Genomic DNA, 19,698 nt, shown 5'->3' on the forward strand with positions numbered 1-19,698 from the left:
GGAAATAAGATGTTCATACCCATGCCAGGCAATATAAGTTTTGCAACGCCAAAGGCTTGTAAGCCAACAAGCCATGATATAAATAAAAACCATGGGTATTATAATAAACACCATGGTAAAGATTAGAATACCGAGCGAATTGCCCAGGTACCGGCAAAGAGCCCATGTTTAGGGGAGGTTGGCGGAGATTGCCCAAAAAGAGGTAGAGCAAATGATAAAGGAGTCCTTAGAGTCTTATTTCAATGCACATATTGCATTGATATTGGAAGCCACCGTGGCGCAGAGGTTAGCATGTCCGCCTATGACGCCAAATGCCAGGGTTCAAATCCCATCGTGAACACCGGAACAATTTTTCAGCGATGGTTATGCTCTTACGTATGCTGGGTACATTTGTGAGGTACCCTCCCATGTTAAATTTTCTCTACCAAGTGGTGTCGCCATGTGGCACGCCGTTCGGACTCGGCATTACGAAGGAGGCCCCTTATAAATTTGAGTTTAATCAGTCTACACTCATGGATATGAGAGAAGTATCTCTGTTCCTCAATGAAGTTATGCGACATCAAAGGCATACAGACCTATAAGCATTACGTCCTTTCTACTCAAAACCATGTGGATATCATGATAAAGAGTAGAGACATCCAGCTAACAGCTCAAATACAAATAGCATGCCTAAGTCAAAGGAAGGTCGGTGGAGACCGCCCTGCACTAGATTGTGTATAAACCCTATGCTAAGGAACAGATGGATAAATTCTATGCCCCACGACATAAATATAAGGGAGAAAGTGGCACAAGGCACGCCACAGGGGGGCATTTTATCGCCGCTCCTATGTGTGACCTACATAAATGACCTATTACGGATGCTGACTGAGGAGGAATTTGAACCCGTCCCGAAACTTAGCAGGATTTCAATAGACAGATGGACGGACATGGCTTAGATTTTAACGACAATCAAGAATATATATACTTTGTAGGTTCGGAAATTGGTATTTCGAAGTGTTGCAAACGGAATCACAAAATGAATTTTCCTATATCCTTTGATGGTGGCCACTATCTAGTCTGGAACCCTAAAGCTTACTGTCAACTCAGGAACCATTCGTATAGCAGTCTATTATACCTTGTTAGGAGTATGTAATAGGTTGTTAAACACATGGTTCCAGACTAGACTAGGGCTTTAGGGTATATTCCATCTAATCTCATATTACCGTGTATATTGTTTCCGCTGTTCCTTTCTAAGACTATGTTTGACTTGTGGTACGAACATTTGAAAAAAAGTTTTCCCCTTTATACATTTTTTGGTAACTTTGTGTTTAAAATCTTCTTAACGTACATTATTTAAATTACTTTAAAATATATGTGTCTTGATTTAATTTAAGTTAAAAGCCTTTGCCAAGCACCAACGCACACCAAAATATCCTTTAAACAATGTACCAAGCTTGGAAGGAGAAATATAATTTTAAATAAATTGTAGTTATTTTTGTACTCTTTGTTGACACTCCAGTTAACATGGCTAAGGACAATTGTTAATAATGAACGCAATGAGCAAATTCTAATGACCATAAATTGTAATTTAATAGGCTAGAGAAAGACATCGCGCCAACATCTGATAGTATCTAAATAATTGATGTGCTTTTACTTAAAGAGAGAGAGAGGGGGGGGGGGGGGGGAGGGGTGGCAAATGAGAATATGCCACTTGTATTAAGGATAGGCTGAAAAACGAAATATCCTCCTCTTTGGCTACGAGTTTATTGTGATTACATTAATATTCCAGAGAGCAAAGGCTAGTGGCAAGTTGGTGTTTATGTATGGGTGTATTAGGCTCAATAAAGTAATAATAAACATAATCGTAAAAATTGAGATTAGTTTAACTGGATTTTGGACTGGACTTTTGCTTCGTAAGGCCCTATAATTGGAAGTCTTTATTAAGCCATAGAGGATTATAACACAAATCAAAACAAATGTAGAAATTATAATGCGGGCGGCATATGATTAGACAGAATAAAAGGAGGCTACCAAATGTTATTTGAAGAAAATAAAAAGAAACTGTTTATTTCATTTGAGGCTCGCTTAAACAATCAAGCTAATGAATTTTCTATAACCAAAATTGTTCTAAGTGAAACTTTAACATAATTAACACTTCTTTTTTTGTTATTTTCACTCTCTCTAATTTTTTTATAGGCCCCTGCCCCACTGGCACTTTTGCCTGCGACAATGGTACATTGTGTGTGCCTCAGCGTCAGATATGTGACCATCGTCGAGATTGTCTGGATGGCAGCGATGAACATCCCGTTGAGTGTGGCATGCTCTATGGCAGCAAACAAATGACCGATAAAATTGTACGCAATGCCATTGAGAGGCGGCGGCAAAAGCAACAAAAACAATCCGCCTTTGACGATGAAATGGGTCAGGCCAATGCCACCGTTGTCACCAGAGCGGACATGGAGCCCAGTATCACACAGGAGGATTTTAATTTTAATCAAACCAAAACGAATCTTGCAGATGAACAACACCATGGACAACAACATGAACAACAACATCAAAAGCACATGGTAAAATACAATAACAATAGTCGACGTCGTAATATCACTGCTCTTTGTGGTAAGTGTGTTTCTCTTTTGCTTTATTGTTTTTGCTATTAAAAGAATTTCTTTGGTAGTTTTCGTTATGTTTATTATCCGGTTTATTATTAATTTAATTGGAATTTATGTGCGTGTGTGTGTGTGTGAGTGCATGTGTGTATTTAGGGAGGTAATATAAAGTATTTGAAGCGTTAGAAATTAACGGCCTTTGATTTCTGTTTACTACTCTCACTCCCTATACACATTTTATTGTGTGGTACTCCGGCACGTATGTGTAATAATTTACAGAGTATGTTGAGTATACGTCACCATGTACCATTTTATTGATAATATCAATGGATTTTAAAGCAGTGACGGGCAAAGTACGTACACACACACACTCTATTACACTTTATTGTGTGAACACACAAGAACATAATCCTATGAAAAAAATGTATATGTACATGTGTTAGTAAGTAGTTTATAGGCTTACATGGGACTATTTTGTAGTGTACGTACGCAATGAAATTATATAAAAATATGGAAAATGATTTTAAAAAAATAAAAAAAAATTTAAAAAAAACATTAATAAAAATAGAAAAAATACGCGTAAAAAATTGAAATTATAAAATATTATAAAAATTTAAAACATTAAAAAAATTAGAAAAGGATATAAATTTAAAAAAATTAAAAAAAAAACTGGGAAAATTTTAAAAAATAAATGTATAGAAAAATAAAAAAAAGGAATTCCCCTGCTCCACGCGAATCAATCACCGGTCTTGCCTACGTGCTATTTTCGAGCTACTGTACATAGTAGATGAGATGGCCAGAGCGGCGTCGTTGGCAAGATAGGACTCAGCGGATTGTTGACAGATTGAGAAGGCGCTATTGCCTGTTATCGACCGAAGAAAGACGAAGGAGTTACTGGCGTTAGATAGGAGTTGTCTAGAGGTGACCAAATTTAGGGGCTTGCCAAATAGCACCCAGACAAACTAGGGCCTTGAAATTTTGCACACGATCACAATAAAACCTCAGCTCAAACAATTCCAAAGAGATATCTCTAACCGTTCTCACACGCTATATTTTTTACCAGTTTTTTTTCGATTTTCTCCCCCTGTGCGTCGTAAGTATCAAGCAGGTATGAAACACTTTTGCTATACTTTTGTTATCATAAATTATATGACTTCAAATGTATTTTCTATACGAGGGGCTTAACTAATTAGTGAGTAGGTGGAATCATGTAATCTATTGGAGGCATCGCAGTCTGATAAGGCCCTGGTAAGGCCGAAATCGCGATCATTGTACCCCACCTCTTTAAGTGTTTTTGTTGTTTGGCTTTGAAATAGAAGCAAGAAATAAAAACACATTTGTCTATGTTGGTTAAACCAACAACAAAATGAAATTAAATATTTTTATAAAAAAAAATTGTGGAGGCCACCGTAGCGCAGAGGTTAGCATGTCCGCCTATGACGCTGAACGACTGGGTTCGAATCCGGGGTTTTCCCCTCCTAATGCTGGCAACATTTGTGAGGTACTATGCCATGTAAAACTTGTCTCCAAAGAGGTGTCGCACGGCCGAACGCCGTTCGGACTCGGCTATAAAAAGAAGGCCCCTTACCATTGAGCTTTAACTTGAATCGGACTGCACTCATTGATATGTGAGAAGTTTGCCCCTGTTCCTTAGTGGAATGTTCATGGGCAAAATTTGTATTTTTTTTGTAAAAACTGTGTGGTAGTTTTTGAATCTTTTTTCCTTGTTTGTCTTTTCAGAAATCTCAACATATCCTACCAAATGTATCTGCCGTCTACTAACAGTACTCTACTGTAGCTCTAATGCAACACTAACACGTATACCAAAAATAAGTGATGAAGTAAGTATCAAATCATTTTGATTGTCTAAGAATGTCAAGATGATCAAAAATTTATATACTTTATGGAGACCCAAGTCGACATTTCAAGGTGTTAAAAACGGAATGATTAGGTCGCCATACAAGCCCCATATTTTCCCCTTTATTTATTTCACAAGAGAAAATTGAACTTATGCAAAATGATTCCACATTAATCTTTCATTGCACAACTCTTTTATTTCTTCATAAAATTTGTTAGCCTGTCTTAGCTCTGTGTGAATTGTCCTACGCCACTTGTTTCTTGGATGACCTGGTCTTCGGCAGCCTTGGGGGTTCCATTCTAGTGCTGCTCAGCTGATATTGTTCGGCGGCTAATTGGTTTCCCCAGAGTATCTTATCTTCTTCAGCATTTTAACAATGTTTTGCTGTTCGGGAGATCTGATTCTCTTTACAGCTTCCGTAGAAGTGCATGGAAGGTTAGTTCTATTCCTTCAAGCATCTAGCACTTTCGCCCGATTGCGCTGCCGGTGCAGACTCCTATGTCTCCTTAGTCGTGCCCCGGATAGCCTTTTCGGTCTGCTTGTAAGTTTAGCAAATGGCTTGTGAGCTTAGCAAGTGGTGATGGCTCACATCTGCCATCATTCCGCTGTCCTCACCTCTCGAATCGGCTGCGATGACTGTGTCATTCACATAGTCGCTGTCTGAATCCGAGTCGGAAACACCACCTTTACTTAAAAGCTGGAGACGAACTGTACATTCCTCCTGTTTATCCGGTTCATCTTCATTTATAAGTCTGACGACTTGTTGTGCGGTTGAAGCATTACTCTCGACTACAGGTGTCAAGCCACCCACACTTAGAGGAAGAGAGGACAACATGCTATGGTCTGCCGCCATCACTGCAACTACTCCAAAAAGGCTTACAAATCTTTCGTAATAAGTAGTACCTATTCTGAGACACTCATCTTTTTCTTTGAGGAGCAAAATGAAAAAACGTCTGCTTCACTCAACGGCTACTATATATTAACCGTGTGACTAAAAAATTAGCATCCCCCTATATGGTGGTGGGGATAAAAGGGTTTATATGCTTCTTTCTCTAGCAACTTTTGTTATATTTGGCTCGTATATATATTGGACCAAAACGGTCGATTGTTGTCATCTGTCAGTATGTTATTCTAACTGTCGCACTATACAAAGTTTGCCTTTGCCCCACTACATATATGTATTCAAAATTACTTTTTTTAAATTCTGAATTATAAATTCATTAAAACTTTTACTTTTTAAATTGCAGGTCACAACCCTATTTATAGTCAACAATAATATTACATTGCACGAAAATGCATTTGCCTCCAATACAAATTTACAAACATTGTAAGTATGCCCACAAAAGTCTTTACCAAAGTAATAGAGAGCAGAAAATCTTGTTTACTTTATGATTGCCAGAAAACTAAAGTACAATAACATCCACTCAATGCCGGTGGACGCTTTTCAAAATCTCTCCAAACTGGAAAGACTTGATATACGCTATAATACCATAAGCACAGTGCCAGCGGGTGTTTTTCGTGGTCTCAATGCAGTACAGTGGCTGTTTTTAAGCTCGAATCAATTGAGAACATTGCCCTTTAAGGAGCTATCCATAGACTTGCCCTCACTGGAATGGTTAGTGTTAAGTGATAATCTACTAACGCTGGAAGGCGAGATATTTCCGCCCATGAAGAAACTTTTTGAATTGTAAGTGATTTAAGAAAAAATTTACAAAAAAGAAACTTAACTAAGAAATGTATAAAAATTCTAAATGCTGTCATAATTTTATTATTTTTTCTTTTGTTTTCCTATTTCCATTTTTGTATTTATTTTTTGTTACATTAACATAAAATAATTTGCCTTACCTTGGCTGTTGGTGATGTACTGTCTGGATGAAAGATATCTCGATTTCAATAGAATCGCTTACATTGGCGAAAGAACCTTCACCCATTTGGATAATTTGCATTTGCTGTAAGTATTGTATGGTAGTTATTGTTTAAAATAGAATGTGATAACAAAATAAGTATGTAAGACAAAATTTAAGTGAGTCAAAGCCCACCCCATGGATACCATACACCTTAAAGGGTGTGTTGCTATAGTCAAGATCTACGTTATCATTAAATGTGACAAGAGGGGTCAAAATGTAAGCACGTAAAAATGCATTAGGTTGGACCGGGCCGAACTTTGTAAAGCCACCAACAGGGAAATATATTTTATCAAAATGGAATCATATATACCCACCACCTCGAATATATATACTGGGTTGCCCAAAAAGTAATTGCGGATTTAAAAAAAAAAATAAAATGCATTTTTAATAAAACTTAGAATGAACTTTAATCAAATATGTAATTGCCATTTTGTTCGATAACCTTTTACCATCTTCCTGGCAAATTTAGTATTCCACGCTCATAGAACTTCTGGCCTTTATCTGCACGAATGTTTCATGGCAATAGTTAGGAGTTTCTCAGTTTTTTCATTGAAAAATGGAAAATGAAAGTTTTGTAATATTTATGAACAGGAGTTCGTAAATACAACGAATGACAAATTCAGAAAAACAACGTAAACAACTGAATTTATTATATTAATGAAAATTTTCATGGTATTAACGTAAATTTTCTTTGTATTAATGAATGCAAGTCAACGAACGCTGTTTGTAAATATGACAACCGAGTTTTCTTTCAGCATATAGGATGGTGGTTCATCGCCATTCAAAGATTTAAGTTCATCAATACACTCTTGTCCTCTATGAAGTTGCCCAAACCTGTACCGTCCTCTGGTTTTGATCCACCCGTATAGCATGAAGTTTTTTTAATATTAATGAACAGGAGAACAGGAACGAATGACGAAATTCAGAAAAACATCGTAAACAATTGAATTCATTATATTAATGAAAATTTGCATTGTATTAACGTAAATTTTCTTTGTATTAATAAATGCAAGTCAACGAACGCTGTTTGTAAATATGGCAACCGAGTTTTCTTTCAGCGTATAGGATGGTGCTTCATCGCCATTCAAAGATTTAAGTTCATCAATACACTCTTGTCCTCTATGAAGATGTCCAAACCTGTACCGTCCTCTGGTTTTGATCCACCCGTATAGCATGGACTACCAGATCTCAATATCAGAGTTCCTTCCACACATGCCATGCACTTGACTTTAAGTGTCATTTCAGGCATTCGATCCAGGTTTTCTCAAGGTTTGGTAAAAAATATATGAATGCATAACAAATAGAATGACAAAATGAATGCACCCCCACATCCTAACATGGGTGGGTATGACAACAATATGGCAACAGAAATGATGTTCATAGTACATCTGCTTAGAATTTATACTCTTTGCAGTGTGGCTAATCAAAATCTTAAGGTAATGCAAACGACATGACTAACCAGAAACAACTTAACCTACTTACGAATAGCTTATTTTTATACCCAACACTGAAGGATGGGGGTATATTCATTTTGTCATTCCGTTTACAACACATCGAAATGCCCATTTCCGACTCTATAAAGTGTATCTATTCCTGATCGTCGTAAAAATTTAACACCATTTAGCCAAGACCGTCCGTATGTCCGTCCGTCCAACTGTCTGTCCGTCTGTGTGTCCGTCCATCCTTCCGTCCGTCCGTCTGTCCGCCCGTTCGTCTGTCCGTCCGTCTGTCTGTCTGTGTGTTGAGTGGAACTTTGCACTGGATCTTTGGACATCGAAATACCCATTTCCGACCCTATAAAGTATATATATTCTTGATCGTCGTATAAATCTAAGTCCGTCCATCCGTCTGTCCGTCCGTCCGTCTGTGCGTCCGTCCGTCCGTCTGTCCATCCGTCTGTCCTATTCTATCCGTCCTATCTTGATATAACCCCCATATAGACCAATCTGCCTATTTAAGGTCTTAGGATCATAAAAGAGAGACACTGAGTTGTGTTAGGCCCTTCGACATCTTTTTTCAATTTGGCCTAGATCGGTTCAGTTTCGGATATAGCTGCAATATTGACCCATCTCGCGACATAAGGTTTTGGGGTTACGAGTTGTGTTAGGCCCTTCGATATTTTTTTGTTGAATTTTGCCCATATCGGTTAAAATTTGGATATAGTTGCAATATAATCCGACCTCCGGATTTAAGGTCTTGGGTCCATAAAAGGCATATTTATTGCCCGATTTCGCTAAAATTTTGGGACAGTGAGTTGTGTGGTAGGCCCCTTCATGTCCTTCTTGAAGACCGTCCAGATTTAGATAAAGCTGTCATATACACCGAGGAGGCCACCGTAGCGCAGAGGTAAGCATGTCCGCCTATGACGCTGAACGCCTGGGTTCAAATCCTGGCGAGACCATCAGAAAAAAATTTCAGCGGTGGTTTTCCCCTCCTAATTCTGGCAACATTTGTACTATGCCATGTAAAAAACATCTCTTCAAAGAGGTGTCGCACTGCGGTACGCCGTTCGGACTCGGCTATAAAAAGGAGGCTCTTATCATTGAGCTTTAACTTAAATCGGACTGATGTGTGATATGTGCGAAGTTTGCCCCTGTTATCAAGCGGAATGTTCATGGGTAAAATTTGCATTTGCCATATAAACCGATCGCTCGGTTTAAGGTCTTGGGTCCCTAGTGGGCGCATTAATTATCTGATTTCACTGAAATTTGACACAGTGACTAAAGTTAGGCTTTTCGACATCCATGTCCTATATGGTTCAGATAGGTCTATATTTGGACATAGCTGCCAAAAAGACCAAAATTGAACAATGCCTTGAACTTATCAGTTCAAATGGGACCATATTTCGATATGGCTGCTATGGGTGCATAAATAATGCATTTTTCCACGGATTATAATGAAAGGTGGTTTACATATATACCCGAGGTGGTGGGTATCCAAAGTTCGGCCCGGCCAAACTAAATGCCTTGTTACTTGTTAACCTTCAACCGTTTTCTTGGTGACCACTTCTTAGTATTTGCCTTACATAAAAATGCAAAATGCACTCATTTTCCATATTTATGGGTAGAGGAAAATATTCAATAGCTATTATTCTTCTAGCAGAGAGAATGAATGGTATGTTAAATCAATGATAGAAAAATTATATTCAATAAGTCCTCATCTCTTATAGATAAGGACTTGACAAAAATAGAGGGAGCTTATTATTTTTACAAGAAGAGCAAAGAAAGTAGAAATTCAAATTCAAATACAAAAGTTTCGAACAGAAAAAAAACCCGCAGAATCTTTTAGTAAATGTCCCCCTCTTTCCCACCATAAATTCTAAATATATTGGCCAACAAATAAAATTGGGAAAATAATGTGGCTCATTTGTTTGACATACATAGCTAACACAGCCATTGTAGTGATGGGTAAGTCAGGCATGGCCTTTGGGGTCTATTTGTTTCGCTTTTCCACTAGCACGTCAAAACCAAATAACTTATGTTTTTAATTTAAATAAAATCTCCACTTTTATTACATTTTCTTGGAAGCAAAGCAGATATTAAGAAAATTTCTGCGAAATATCCTTACATTTTATATAGCCTACGAAATTTGCAATTTAACAATGCGTGAACATGGGTTAGCAGGGCACCATCATTAATCTGCCAAATTCTGTGTGGTTGAGCATATTTTCAACAACCAAGATATTAGTGTAACAAATTTCAAAGGACAACTTGTCTCATGAGGTTGTGGCATTGTCTGACCCAAAGAGACAGACATTCGCCTTCAAAATAAAATTAAATTTTAAGGCTCATTGTTAATGAGAAGGCACAGTGGAACAAAATCAATATGTATTTTAATAAATTAGAAAAAACCATGCTGAACTTGAGGCAAGGAAGGACAAAAGGCTTAACAGTAGTAAACGTAGTAAGGACTAGACAACGTTTCTGAGTTGGTTAAGCTCTTTATAGATTTAAATAAATTATTTGACTGCTTGTCTGCCCAGCTCACAGCTTTGTTGTTGTTCTTGTTGAAGCAGTGTGTTATGCACTGAGCCGGCAGCCCTTGCCAATTAAAAACTCCATCGGGTCAATCCGGTATGTACCACCGTCTACCATGAGATTGTCACAGCTTTGTTAATGTTTCCTATAGGTAACCGCATATTTGTAAATTTCTATATTTTATACCACTGCAGCCACTCTCTCTCTTCAATCTCTCCCCACACATAGTTCCCCACACAAACTACATATAAACATTTCAATAAAATCTATACTAGACTCACTTGTACTCAAATTACAAAGCGCGACGACATCCTAATGGAAATCACAAACATAAAAATGCTAAGCACTAAGGGATTTATTGGCAGCAAATAAATAAAAACTCAACGAAAAGGAAAATTTATTAAATTGTCCTGAAAATCGCGAACACAAGCTGCCACTTTTAAAATGTCATTAAAGACGTTTTATCATAAGCACACATATAAGCACACACACTTACACAGATTCAACCAACCAAATGCTGAGAAAGCAAACTCATTTTAAGTAATCTCACCAAAGAGGGAAAGTATATATGATACAGAGAGACAGCTTTAATTTCCATTACATTTAATAGTGGCAAATGATTTAACTGTCAAAATATACACACATGTACATGCATTTGTAGGGGTGTTCTTAAAACAAAAATTAAATGGAATTTCCTAAAAACCAATATAAAACAAAATGTCCATGAAATTTTCTCTAAGGAAAAAAAATCTAGCTATCATCAACGACAAAATATCTATGAAATTTTCTGTAAATGTCAAAATTTACCTAAAATTTTCTCAAAAACGGAATTTACCCAACATTTTCTCTTAAGGCATCATTTTTCTAAAAATTTCTCTAAAAATAAAATTTCTAAAAAATTCCCCTAAATTTTGCCTTTAGGATGAAAGTCCAAGAAATTCTCTCTAAAGACAAAATTTCAAAGAAATGTTCTCAAAAGGCAAAATTTCCATAAAATTTTCTTTAAAGACAAAATTTCCGAGAATTGTTCTCCTAAGACAAAATTTACAGAAAAAAATTTCTCCTAAGACAAATTTTCAAAGAAATTTTCTCAAAAGGCAAAATTTCCATGAACTTTTCTCTAAAGACAAAATTTCTGAGAAATTTTCCCTAAAGACAAGATTACCAAAAGATTTTCTCCTAAGACAAATTTTCAAAGAAATTTTCTCTAAAGACAAATTTTCAAAGGAATTTTCTCTAAAGACAAAATTTCCAAGAAATTTTCTCTAAAGTCAAAATGTCCAAGATTTTTCCAAAGACAAAATTTTCCTAACATTTTCTGTGAAAATTTCCATGAAATTTTCTCCAGTCAAAATGATATTAACATTTTACCTAATTATTAATAGGCCTATAGCCGATACAATAAAACAAAATTGCAGAAATTTTTTCTAAAGAAAAAATGTCCATGAAATTTTTATCTTAGGCAAAATTTCTATGAAATTTATCTCTTAGGCAAAATTTCCATTAATGAATCTTTTAAATTACTGTAAACAACACAAATAGCGCTCATAGGTCAAAACGATCTGAGTACGTATAACCACAAACATGTCAAGCTTACGATAGTTGTCCAATCCCGAAATATAAAAGGCAACCCTCGTACACTTAAGCCATCTGTGGCCCATAAAAGCCACATGTATTATCCGATTTTGCTGAAATTTGAGACAGTGAGTTGTGTTAGGCCCTTCGACCTTTTTTTCAATTTGGCCCATATACGTCCAGATTTGGATATAGCTACCATATAGTCTGATCTCTCGATTTAAGTTCTTGGGCCCATAAAAGGCGCATTTTTTATCCGATTTCTCTGAAATTTAGGGAAGTGAGTTATGATAGGCCACTCGTTATCCTTGTTGAACAGCCCCCAGAACAGTCTAGACATACAGGCCGATATCTCGATTTAAGGTCGTGGACCCATAAAAAGCGCATTTATTCGCTGAAATTTGACAGAGTGACATATGTTAGGCTTTTCGACATCTGTGTCCTATATGGTTTACATCGGTCTATATTTGGATATAGTTTCCAAAAAGACCAATATTGAACCAAAATTGAACAGTGACTTGTATTAATTAGTTTGGAACAAACTTTTTAAAAAATCTTTTTTTTTTTGTTTGTTTCTCTTTCGAGACGAGCTCAATGATCGCAGATTTTTTCTTTGCAAATGAAAGAGGAAAGCCACAGATCGCAACACACACCAACCACTATGGGACGCATTTCGTAATTTGGTTTAGAATTACTCATCAGCCATACTTGGTGTGAGTGCTTCAAGGACCGTTTGTTGTACTTATACCGAATTTATTGCGAAAACGACTCTATGATATAAATACCACATTAACTACGCTTGACAACCCTGTCTATTAGCTGTACTTTTCCCAATGCATGTGTTTTTGTGGAATGGCTGATTTTTTGTCTACACAATTACATTCCTCCCATGGTATACACATGATTATGTGCATTTGTTGAAAGTTGTATTGATGGCTTCGAAGGCTAGACAACGGCAACGGCTCTCGCTGTTGCTCCATGTGCCCAAGTTCGAATAACGGCCGGCTTTTTTTTTGAGTAAAAATATTTGAACGTTATTTCCTATATACAACCAACATTTTCTTTCAGTGTATTTGTCAATATATTGATTTATTTTTCTATTTATTCTCATTTATGTGCAACATACTTTTTTCACATATTTTATCTTTAAATACTTGTATTTTTCTATTTTCTTTCTTTTCCCTTTTTTTCAGAGATTTAAATGGCAATGTCATCACACACATACACCCAAAAGCATTTTGGGGTTTAACGAATATACGAGACATGTAAGTACATTTGACTTCTTGTGTGCTAGTGTTGTGTGTGTAAACACAACACAATACACATCCATTATTTCGTACTCTCAATATTAACTTAATTGCTTCACTTAACACCGGCTTCATTTAACAGCAGCAGCAACAATAACAGAATTAGATAAGGGAGTGGAAGTGAGTTCAAGATAGAAAGAGAGAGAGAGAGACAGATGCTTTAGAGGTTGCTATTCTATAGATGTAGATTTTATATGCATTTTAAAAGAACTTTAAGTTAAAGACAATAAATAGCCATAGGAATTTTAAAGGTGGCAATATAAAACGGTTAATTTTTGTATAGAGAAGTTTTGGAAATATATACAAAGTTAAATAGGGAATAAAAAAAAAAACCTAAATAGGTATTAAAAATATTAAATAAGCTTTAAAAACCTTAAAAGCATTTTTTCATTGTTAGTAAAGTCATTGAAAATGAACCTGATGAGAAACGGCGGTAAGAAGGATAAGAACAAATTTCCGAAGGGAAACCCAAGTGAAGAAAGACATTTTGAAACTAGGTGTCAGAAATTGAAGAAAAATTGCGAAGAAGATTATAGAGCTTCGAAATCCATTCTGATTTCGGCTTATGGATCTAACGATCTGGGATAGCCAACTAATACTTTTACTTTTACTTTTATATACTTTGGGATAGAAACAACTATAAAAGGAATTAAAATTAAAAACCTTTGTTTAGATTCCCTTGCAGGATATTGTTCGTTCAATGCTTTCTATTCAAAAAAATAGCACAGCAAAGAACTTTCAAAAGTAAGGCAAATGTGTGATGTTGCTCAAAAGCATTTGACCGGCTTTCTGTATCGCGATTTCTGATTCGCCAGAATCATCAACAGTAGAAATTTGTCAAATAAAAATCTTTGCTTAAAATGGTCTAACTTTATAGCAAAACACCATTTATCAAAAGTATCTGTAGTTTCCCAATTATTTAAATTCCTTAAAATTTTATTCTCTTTATTTACATTGCGGTCATCACTTCATTGTATGGCTTCAATTAAATATCATGCTAAACAAAATTACTTGTCTGGAAATTTCTTCTTTGCAAATCCTCAAGTAGAACACTATAGAAGTTGACACAATAGAAGTTAAAGGTACTGATTGACCATCTTATGGTTGCTTTAAAGCATATCATTTAACACAATTTATTGTGGGAACATAAAAAGCAAAAGACATTACCCTGTAGAGAGAAATGTGTATGTAATGACCATTACATCAAAACCACAATCAGTGACATGATGTTCCAACAACATTGTAACCTGATAAAGACAATGTTATTGCACAGACAACAGTATGAGCTGCAATGGCCGCATCTGTTGCAGTCTTAAAGAAAAATTTAAAACTAAAACAAAGTAAAATCAGTTATAGCAACGTGCTAAGTTCGCCCGGGGAACAAAAGAACTTAGTTGAATGGCAAATGTGTTCATTGCGTAAAAAATGTCTACCAAATCAGCCAAATTTTAAGTTTCTAGGCGCCCTAGGAGGCCTATTGGAAGATTGGTTCATATGCGAGCTATATGAGGTTATTGTCCGATTTGGACCATAATTACCAAGGAATTTGGAAGTCATAACAGAACACGACGATGAAAATTTCAGCCATATCAGATAACAAATGCGGCTACGAGAGGTTCAAGATGTCAAATCAGGAGATCGGTTTATATGGAAGCTAGTGGAATGTTCATGGGCAATATTTGTTGTTTTGTATATCAGGTTATAGACCGCTTAAAACCATACTTGACACGATTGTCGGAAGTTCTTAACAACACTACTTGGTAAGTTTTAGCCAAATCGGATAATAATTCTGGCTTCTAGGTCGAAGGATCACGAATTCAAGTCGAAGGATCATTTTAAATGGGAGCTAGATCCGTACATGAGCCGATATGGCCCATTTGCAATCCTCAACGGGCTACTTCATACAAAGTGTCTAAGCAAAGTTCATAACTAAACTACTAAACTCCCATGAACATCCCATTTAGGAACAGAGGACACATCAATGAGTGCAGTCCGATTAAAGTTTAAGCTCAATGATATGGGGCCTTCTTTTTTATGCCGAGTCCGAACGGTGTGCCGCAAAGCGACACCTCACGAATGCAGCCAGCATTAGTAAGAGGATAACCACCGCTGAAAATAATTATAATGTTCGTACCGGTATTTTAACCCAGGCACTCGGCGTCATAGGCGTACAAGCCAACCTCTGAGTCATGGTGACCTCAAATTTTATAACAAAAGTCTTTATTCGTTCGACCAAATGTACATTTGCCCATGAACATTCCATTAAGGAACAAGGGCAAACTTATATCATATGAATGAGTGCTTTCCGATTCAAGTTAAATGGCAATGATAAGGAGCCTCTTTTTAAATCCGAATGCGGACGGTGTGCCGCAGTGCGACACATCTTTGAAGAGAAATCTTTACATGGCAAAGTATCTCACAAATGTCGCCAGCATTAGAGGGATTCCCCTCTAATGTTGGTGACACTGCTGACATTTTTTCCGAACCCATGCGTTACCTCACAGGTAGATATGCTAACCTATGCAATACGGTGGCCTTTGTTCGTTCGTGAAAATATTCACAGATTTTAAAAGTTGTAAGGAGTGATAGCCTTTTTTGAATGAAAGGTATTTGGGAGTAGACGATGCATGTATCAAAATCCGTCACTCTCCAAAAACCAAAACAAAAAGTTGATTGGAAGTAGACTACGAATCCGATAATACTACGAACTGAGTGCTAAGAGCCGCCAAAAACTTTCCAAAGGGCTTTGAGAATAGAATAAATGTCTGATATCTGAATTCGGAGACAAATATATGGGATCCTGCCACAATACCTCTGTAATGATCTCACGGGCCGGTCGGGAGAATATGGAACTTAAATGAAGAAGCTGTGAGAGTAGAGCACGAATCATGCATCAAAATTTGAGATAAGGTTGATTTAATCCCATCTTTATCCTATCCGTAACCTATTTTTATCCTATCCTTATGATATCGTTATCCTAACTCTATCCTTATTATTTTACTACCCTTATTCTTTTACTTATACTCATCCTTGTGCTTATCTTTATCTGTATCTGTATCTGTATCTGTATCTGTATCTGTATCTGTATCTGTATCTGTATCTGTATCTGTATCTGTATCTGTATCTGTATCTGTATCTGTATCTGTATCTGTATCTGTATCTGTATCTGTATCTGTATTTGTATCTGTATCTGTCCTTATCCTTATGCTTATCTATATCATTATCCTTATCCTATCCTTATCCTATCCTTATCCTATCCTTATCCTATCCTTATCCTATCCTTATCCTATCCTTATCCTATCCTTATCCTATCCTTATCCTATCCTTATCCTATCCTTATCCTATCCTTATCCTATCCTTATCCTATCCTTATCCTATCCTTATCCTATCCTTATCCTATCCTTATCCTATCCTTATCCTATCCTTATCCTATCCTTATCCTATCCTTATCCTATCCTTATCCTATCCTTATCCTATCCTTATCCTATCCTTATCCTATCCTTATCCTATCCTTATCCTATCCTTATCCTATCCTTATCCTATCCTTATCCTATCCTTATCCTATCCTTATCCTATCCTTATCCTATCCTTATCCTATCCTTATCCTATCCTTATCCTATCCTTATCCTATCCTTATCCTATCCTTATCCTATCCTTATCCTATCCTTATCCTATCCTTATCCTATCCTTATCCTATCCTTATCCTATCCTTATCCTATCCTTATCCTATCCTTATCCTATCCTTATCCTATCCTTATCCTATCCTTATCCTATCCTTATCCTTATCCTATCCTTATCCTATCCTTATCCTATCCTTATCCTATCCTTATCCTATCCTTATCCTTATCCTATCCTTATCCTATCCTTATCCTATCCTTATCCTATCCTTATCCTATCCTTATCCTATCCTTATCCTATCCTTATCCTATCCTTATCCTATCCTTATCCTATCCTTATCCTATCCTTATCCTATCCTTATCCTATCCTTATCCTATCCTTATCCTATCCTTATCCTATCCTTATCCTATCCTTATCCTATCCTTATCCTATCCTTATCCTATCCTTATCCTATCCTATCCTTATCCTATCCTTATCCTATCCTTATCCTATCCTTATCCTATCCTTATCCTATCCTTATCCTTATCCTTATCCTATCCTTATCCTATCCTTATCCTATCCTTATCCTATCCTTATCCTATCCTTATCCTTATCCTTATCCTATCCTTATCCTATCCTTATCCTATCCTTATCCTATCCTTATCCTATCCTTATCCTATCCTTATCCTATCCTTGCCCTATCCTTATCCTGTCCTAATTCTATCACTATTCTTTTCTTATCTAATACTTATCTTACCCTATTCTTGTCTTGTTTTCCATCAGTGTCTTGCAATGATATAAAATTAAGCTTTTATTCTTTAAAAAAGCCAATACTTGTGGACATACTTTACACTCTCACACACACTCAGAAATTTTCCAATGCATTTAACAAAAGTCTCCCATCCTTAGTTAGAAACCAACAAGACTAATAGATATTTAGTTTAGCTCAAGAATAAAAATTAAGTATTCCAATCTATGAAAATTTTTAACAAATGCCTTTTGCTGTAAAAAATGTGTTCAATTTGGTTGTATAATAGAAATTAATGAAAAATATGTTGGATACTTTAGCAATGTGTTACATTTATGAAGAATTTAGAAGGATATTAGCACTCAAAAAAGTGGTAAAGGCATCAATACGGTGTAAGGGAAAACAAAGATAGTACGTTTTTCAGCAACTTGAAAAAAAAACAGCAGAAAATGGTATGAAGATGACACAAGGGATAAAAAAATCTAATTTCTTTATATGAGAAATTTCAGTTGAATGAAAGTAGGAATACTCCTATCCTTTGGTGGAGGGAATTAAAATAACCTAGCACTAATACATATTCAACTACACCTTACCACTTCATTCATCAACAAACATCCTTTAAACCTTCTGTCTTTCATGGGCCCAAATGTTCAAATATGAATAGTACACTTCTTATGTGTTAAAACACATAAACACTCATACCCACCAAAGCAAAAATCATTTGGTGTTATTTTCCTGTCTCCTTATCGTAATGACCATTTATCCCCACCACCATCATTATCAGCCCAACACACAATGCTAGCGTTATCCCTAAATCTGCAAATTGAAAATAAATCAAGGCCAAAATGAGTTTTGTACACTTTGTTAACCTCTGTAGCCCCCCTTGTCATCTCGTCTTGTCTAGTTTTCATGCATTCAAGGATTTATGGTTAAATTGCCGCCGACAATATCTGTAGGCTGATGATGAAAATAAATTCTACCAAAAGTGGCTATTGTCCAATAAAAATGTGCTTGACTTTGTTAAATTATGATCTTTATATGGGACAAGTTAATATTAATTAAGAATGAATAAGTACTTGTTACTTAAGCATTTTGGGATATGTGGGGGGAATTTTTGTGGCAAAAGCATCATAAATTAAATAATTGACATTTTGGGAAAAGTTTCGAAATTTGTTACTACATGTTACGGGTAGAGATGTATGTATTGTGTGGGCTAAGAAGTTATTTAGCAGCGATAATATTTCTTTGAATGAACCAGAGCAAAAGTCTCTTAGAGTGCAGACTTCCAAAATTTGAATCATACTTGACACTGTTGTTGGAAGTTGCAACACAATGTTTTCATACCAATATTTCGATGAGTTACAAACGGGATAAACTTTGCCATTTTGTATACCCTCCATATCTAGACGACACAAGTTTGTGTACTACGTTGCGTATGAATGACATTATTTCAACACCCAATCATGTAACTCATACGGCCCCATGTACCACTTATATGATGTAGACATATATGTTACATTCAATTTTTCTAGTTTCTCCCATATGTTAGACTACAAATTTTAAATATATATCTATTGGGAGCCCAACACCAAAGAAACATGTTGTCGCCAAGGATATTGATAAGCAAGTGAATAACAAGTGATTTTCGTTGATATTAAATCTCACTCTACTTCAATAATGGGGATATCAATGAAATGTTTTTAGACATAAACTGCCATGTCGTACATGAATCGCAAGACGTTGAAGCTAAAGGAAACATTGACCACCATGACTTATGGGAATTCTATTAAAATCTTACTTTTTGTTCCCTTTAATAGAAATATTTTTCTATTTTTCTCTCTAAGAACCCAAAACACAAACAAATCAAATCAAATAAAAAAAAATAGAAAATCACATTAAATCAGCAGAAAATAAAGTGATAGACAAGATTGGTGTGTTATCCGTATACGATATTGTTTTCTCGTCAAATTCTAGCACAAAAGCAGAATAATAAGAAAACGAGAACAGTTTACTTTGTCTGCAATAAATGTAATAAATTGAATTGGCATTTGAATGGTAATAAAACTAGTCGAATGGTGTAATGAAAGTCTGCAATGGAAGAAATGTTAAACAGGGCAATAGAGCATAGAGGTGTAGTATGAAAG

At 36.0% G+C, this 19,698-nt stretch overlaps 1 protein-coding gene across 3 annotated transcripts in view; it reads left to right on the forward strand.

Annotated features, from left to right (window-relative positions):
• LOC106081889 (relaxin receptor 1) overlaps positions 1-19,698 on the forward strand; it is a 61,602-nt gene that overhangs the window by 17,295 nt on the left and 24,609 nt on the right. For all 3 annotated transcript variants that reach the window (XM_013244142.2, XM_013244144.2, XM_013244143.2), the window contains exons 3-8: positions 2,176-2,595; positions 4,326-4,426; positions 5,691-5,770; positions 5,843-6,130; positions 6,323-6,394; positions 13,096-13,167. In XM_013244142.2, the coding sequence (XP_013099596.2) occupies positions 2,176-2,595; positions 4,326-4,426; positions 5,691-5,770; positions 5,843-6,130; positions 6,323-6,394; positions 13,096-13,167 (1,033 nt within the window). The remainder of the gene's footprint in view (positions 1-2,175; positions 2,596-4,325; positions 4,427-5,690; positions 5,771-5,842; positions 6,131-6,322; positions 6,395-13,095; positions 13,168-19,698) is intronic.

The sequence above is a fragment of the Stomoxys calcitrans genome, chromosome 2 (genome assembly GCF_963082655.1).
Source record: "Stomoxys calcitrans chromosome 2, idStoCalc2.1, whole genome shotgun sequence".
NCBI lineage: Eukaryota > Metazoa > Arthropoda > Insecta > Diptera > Muscidae > Stomoxys > Stomoxys calcitrans.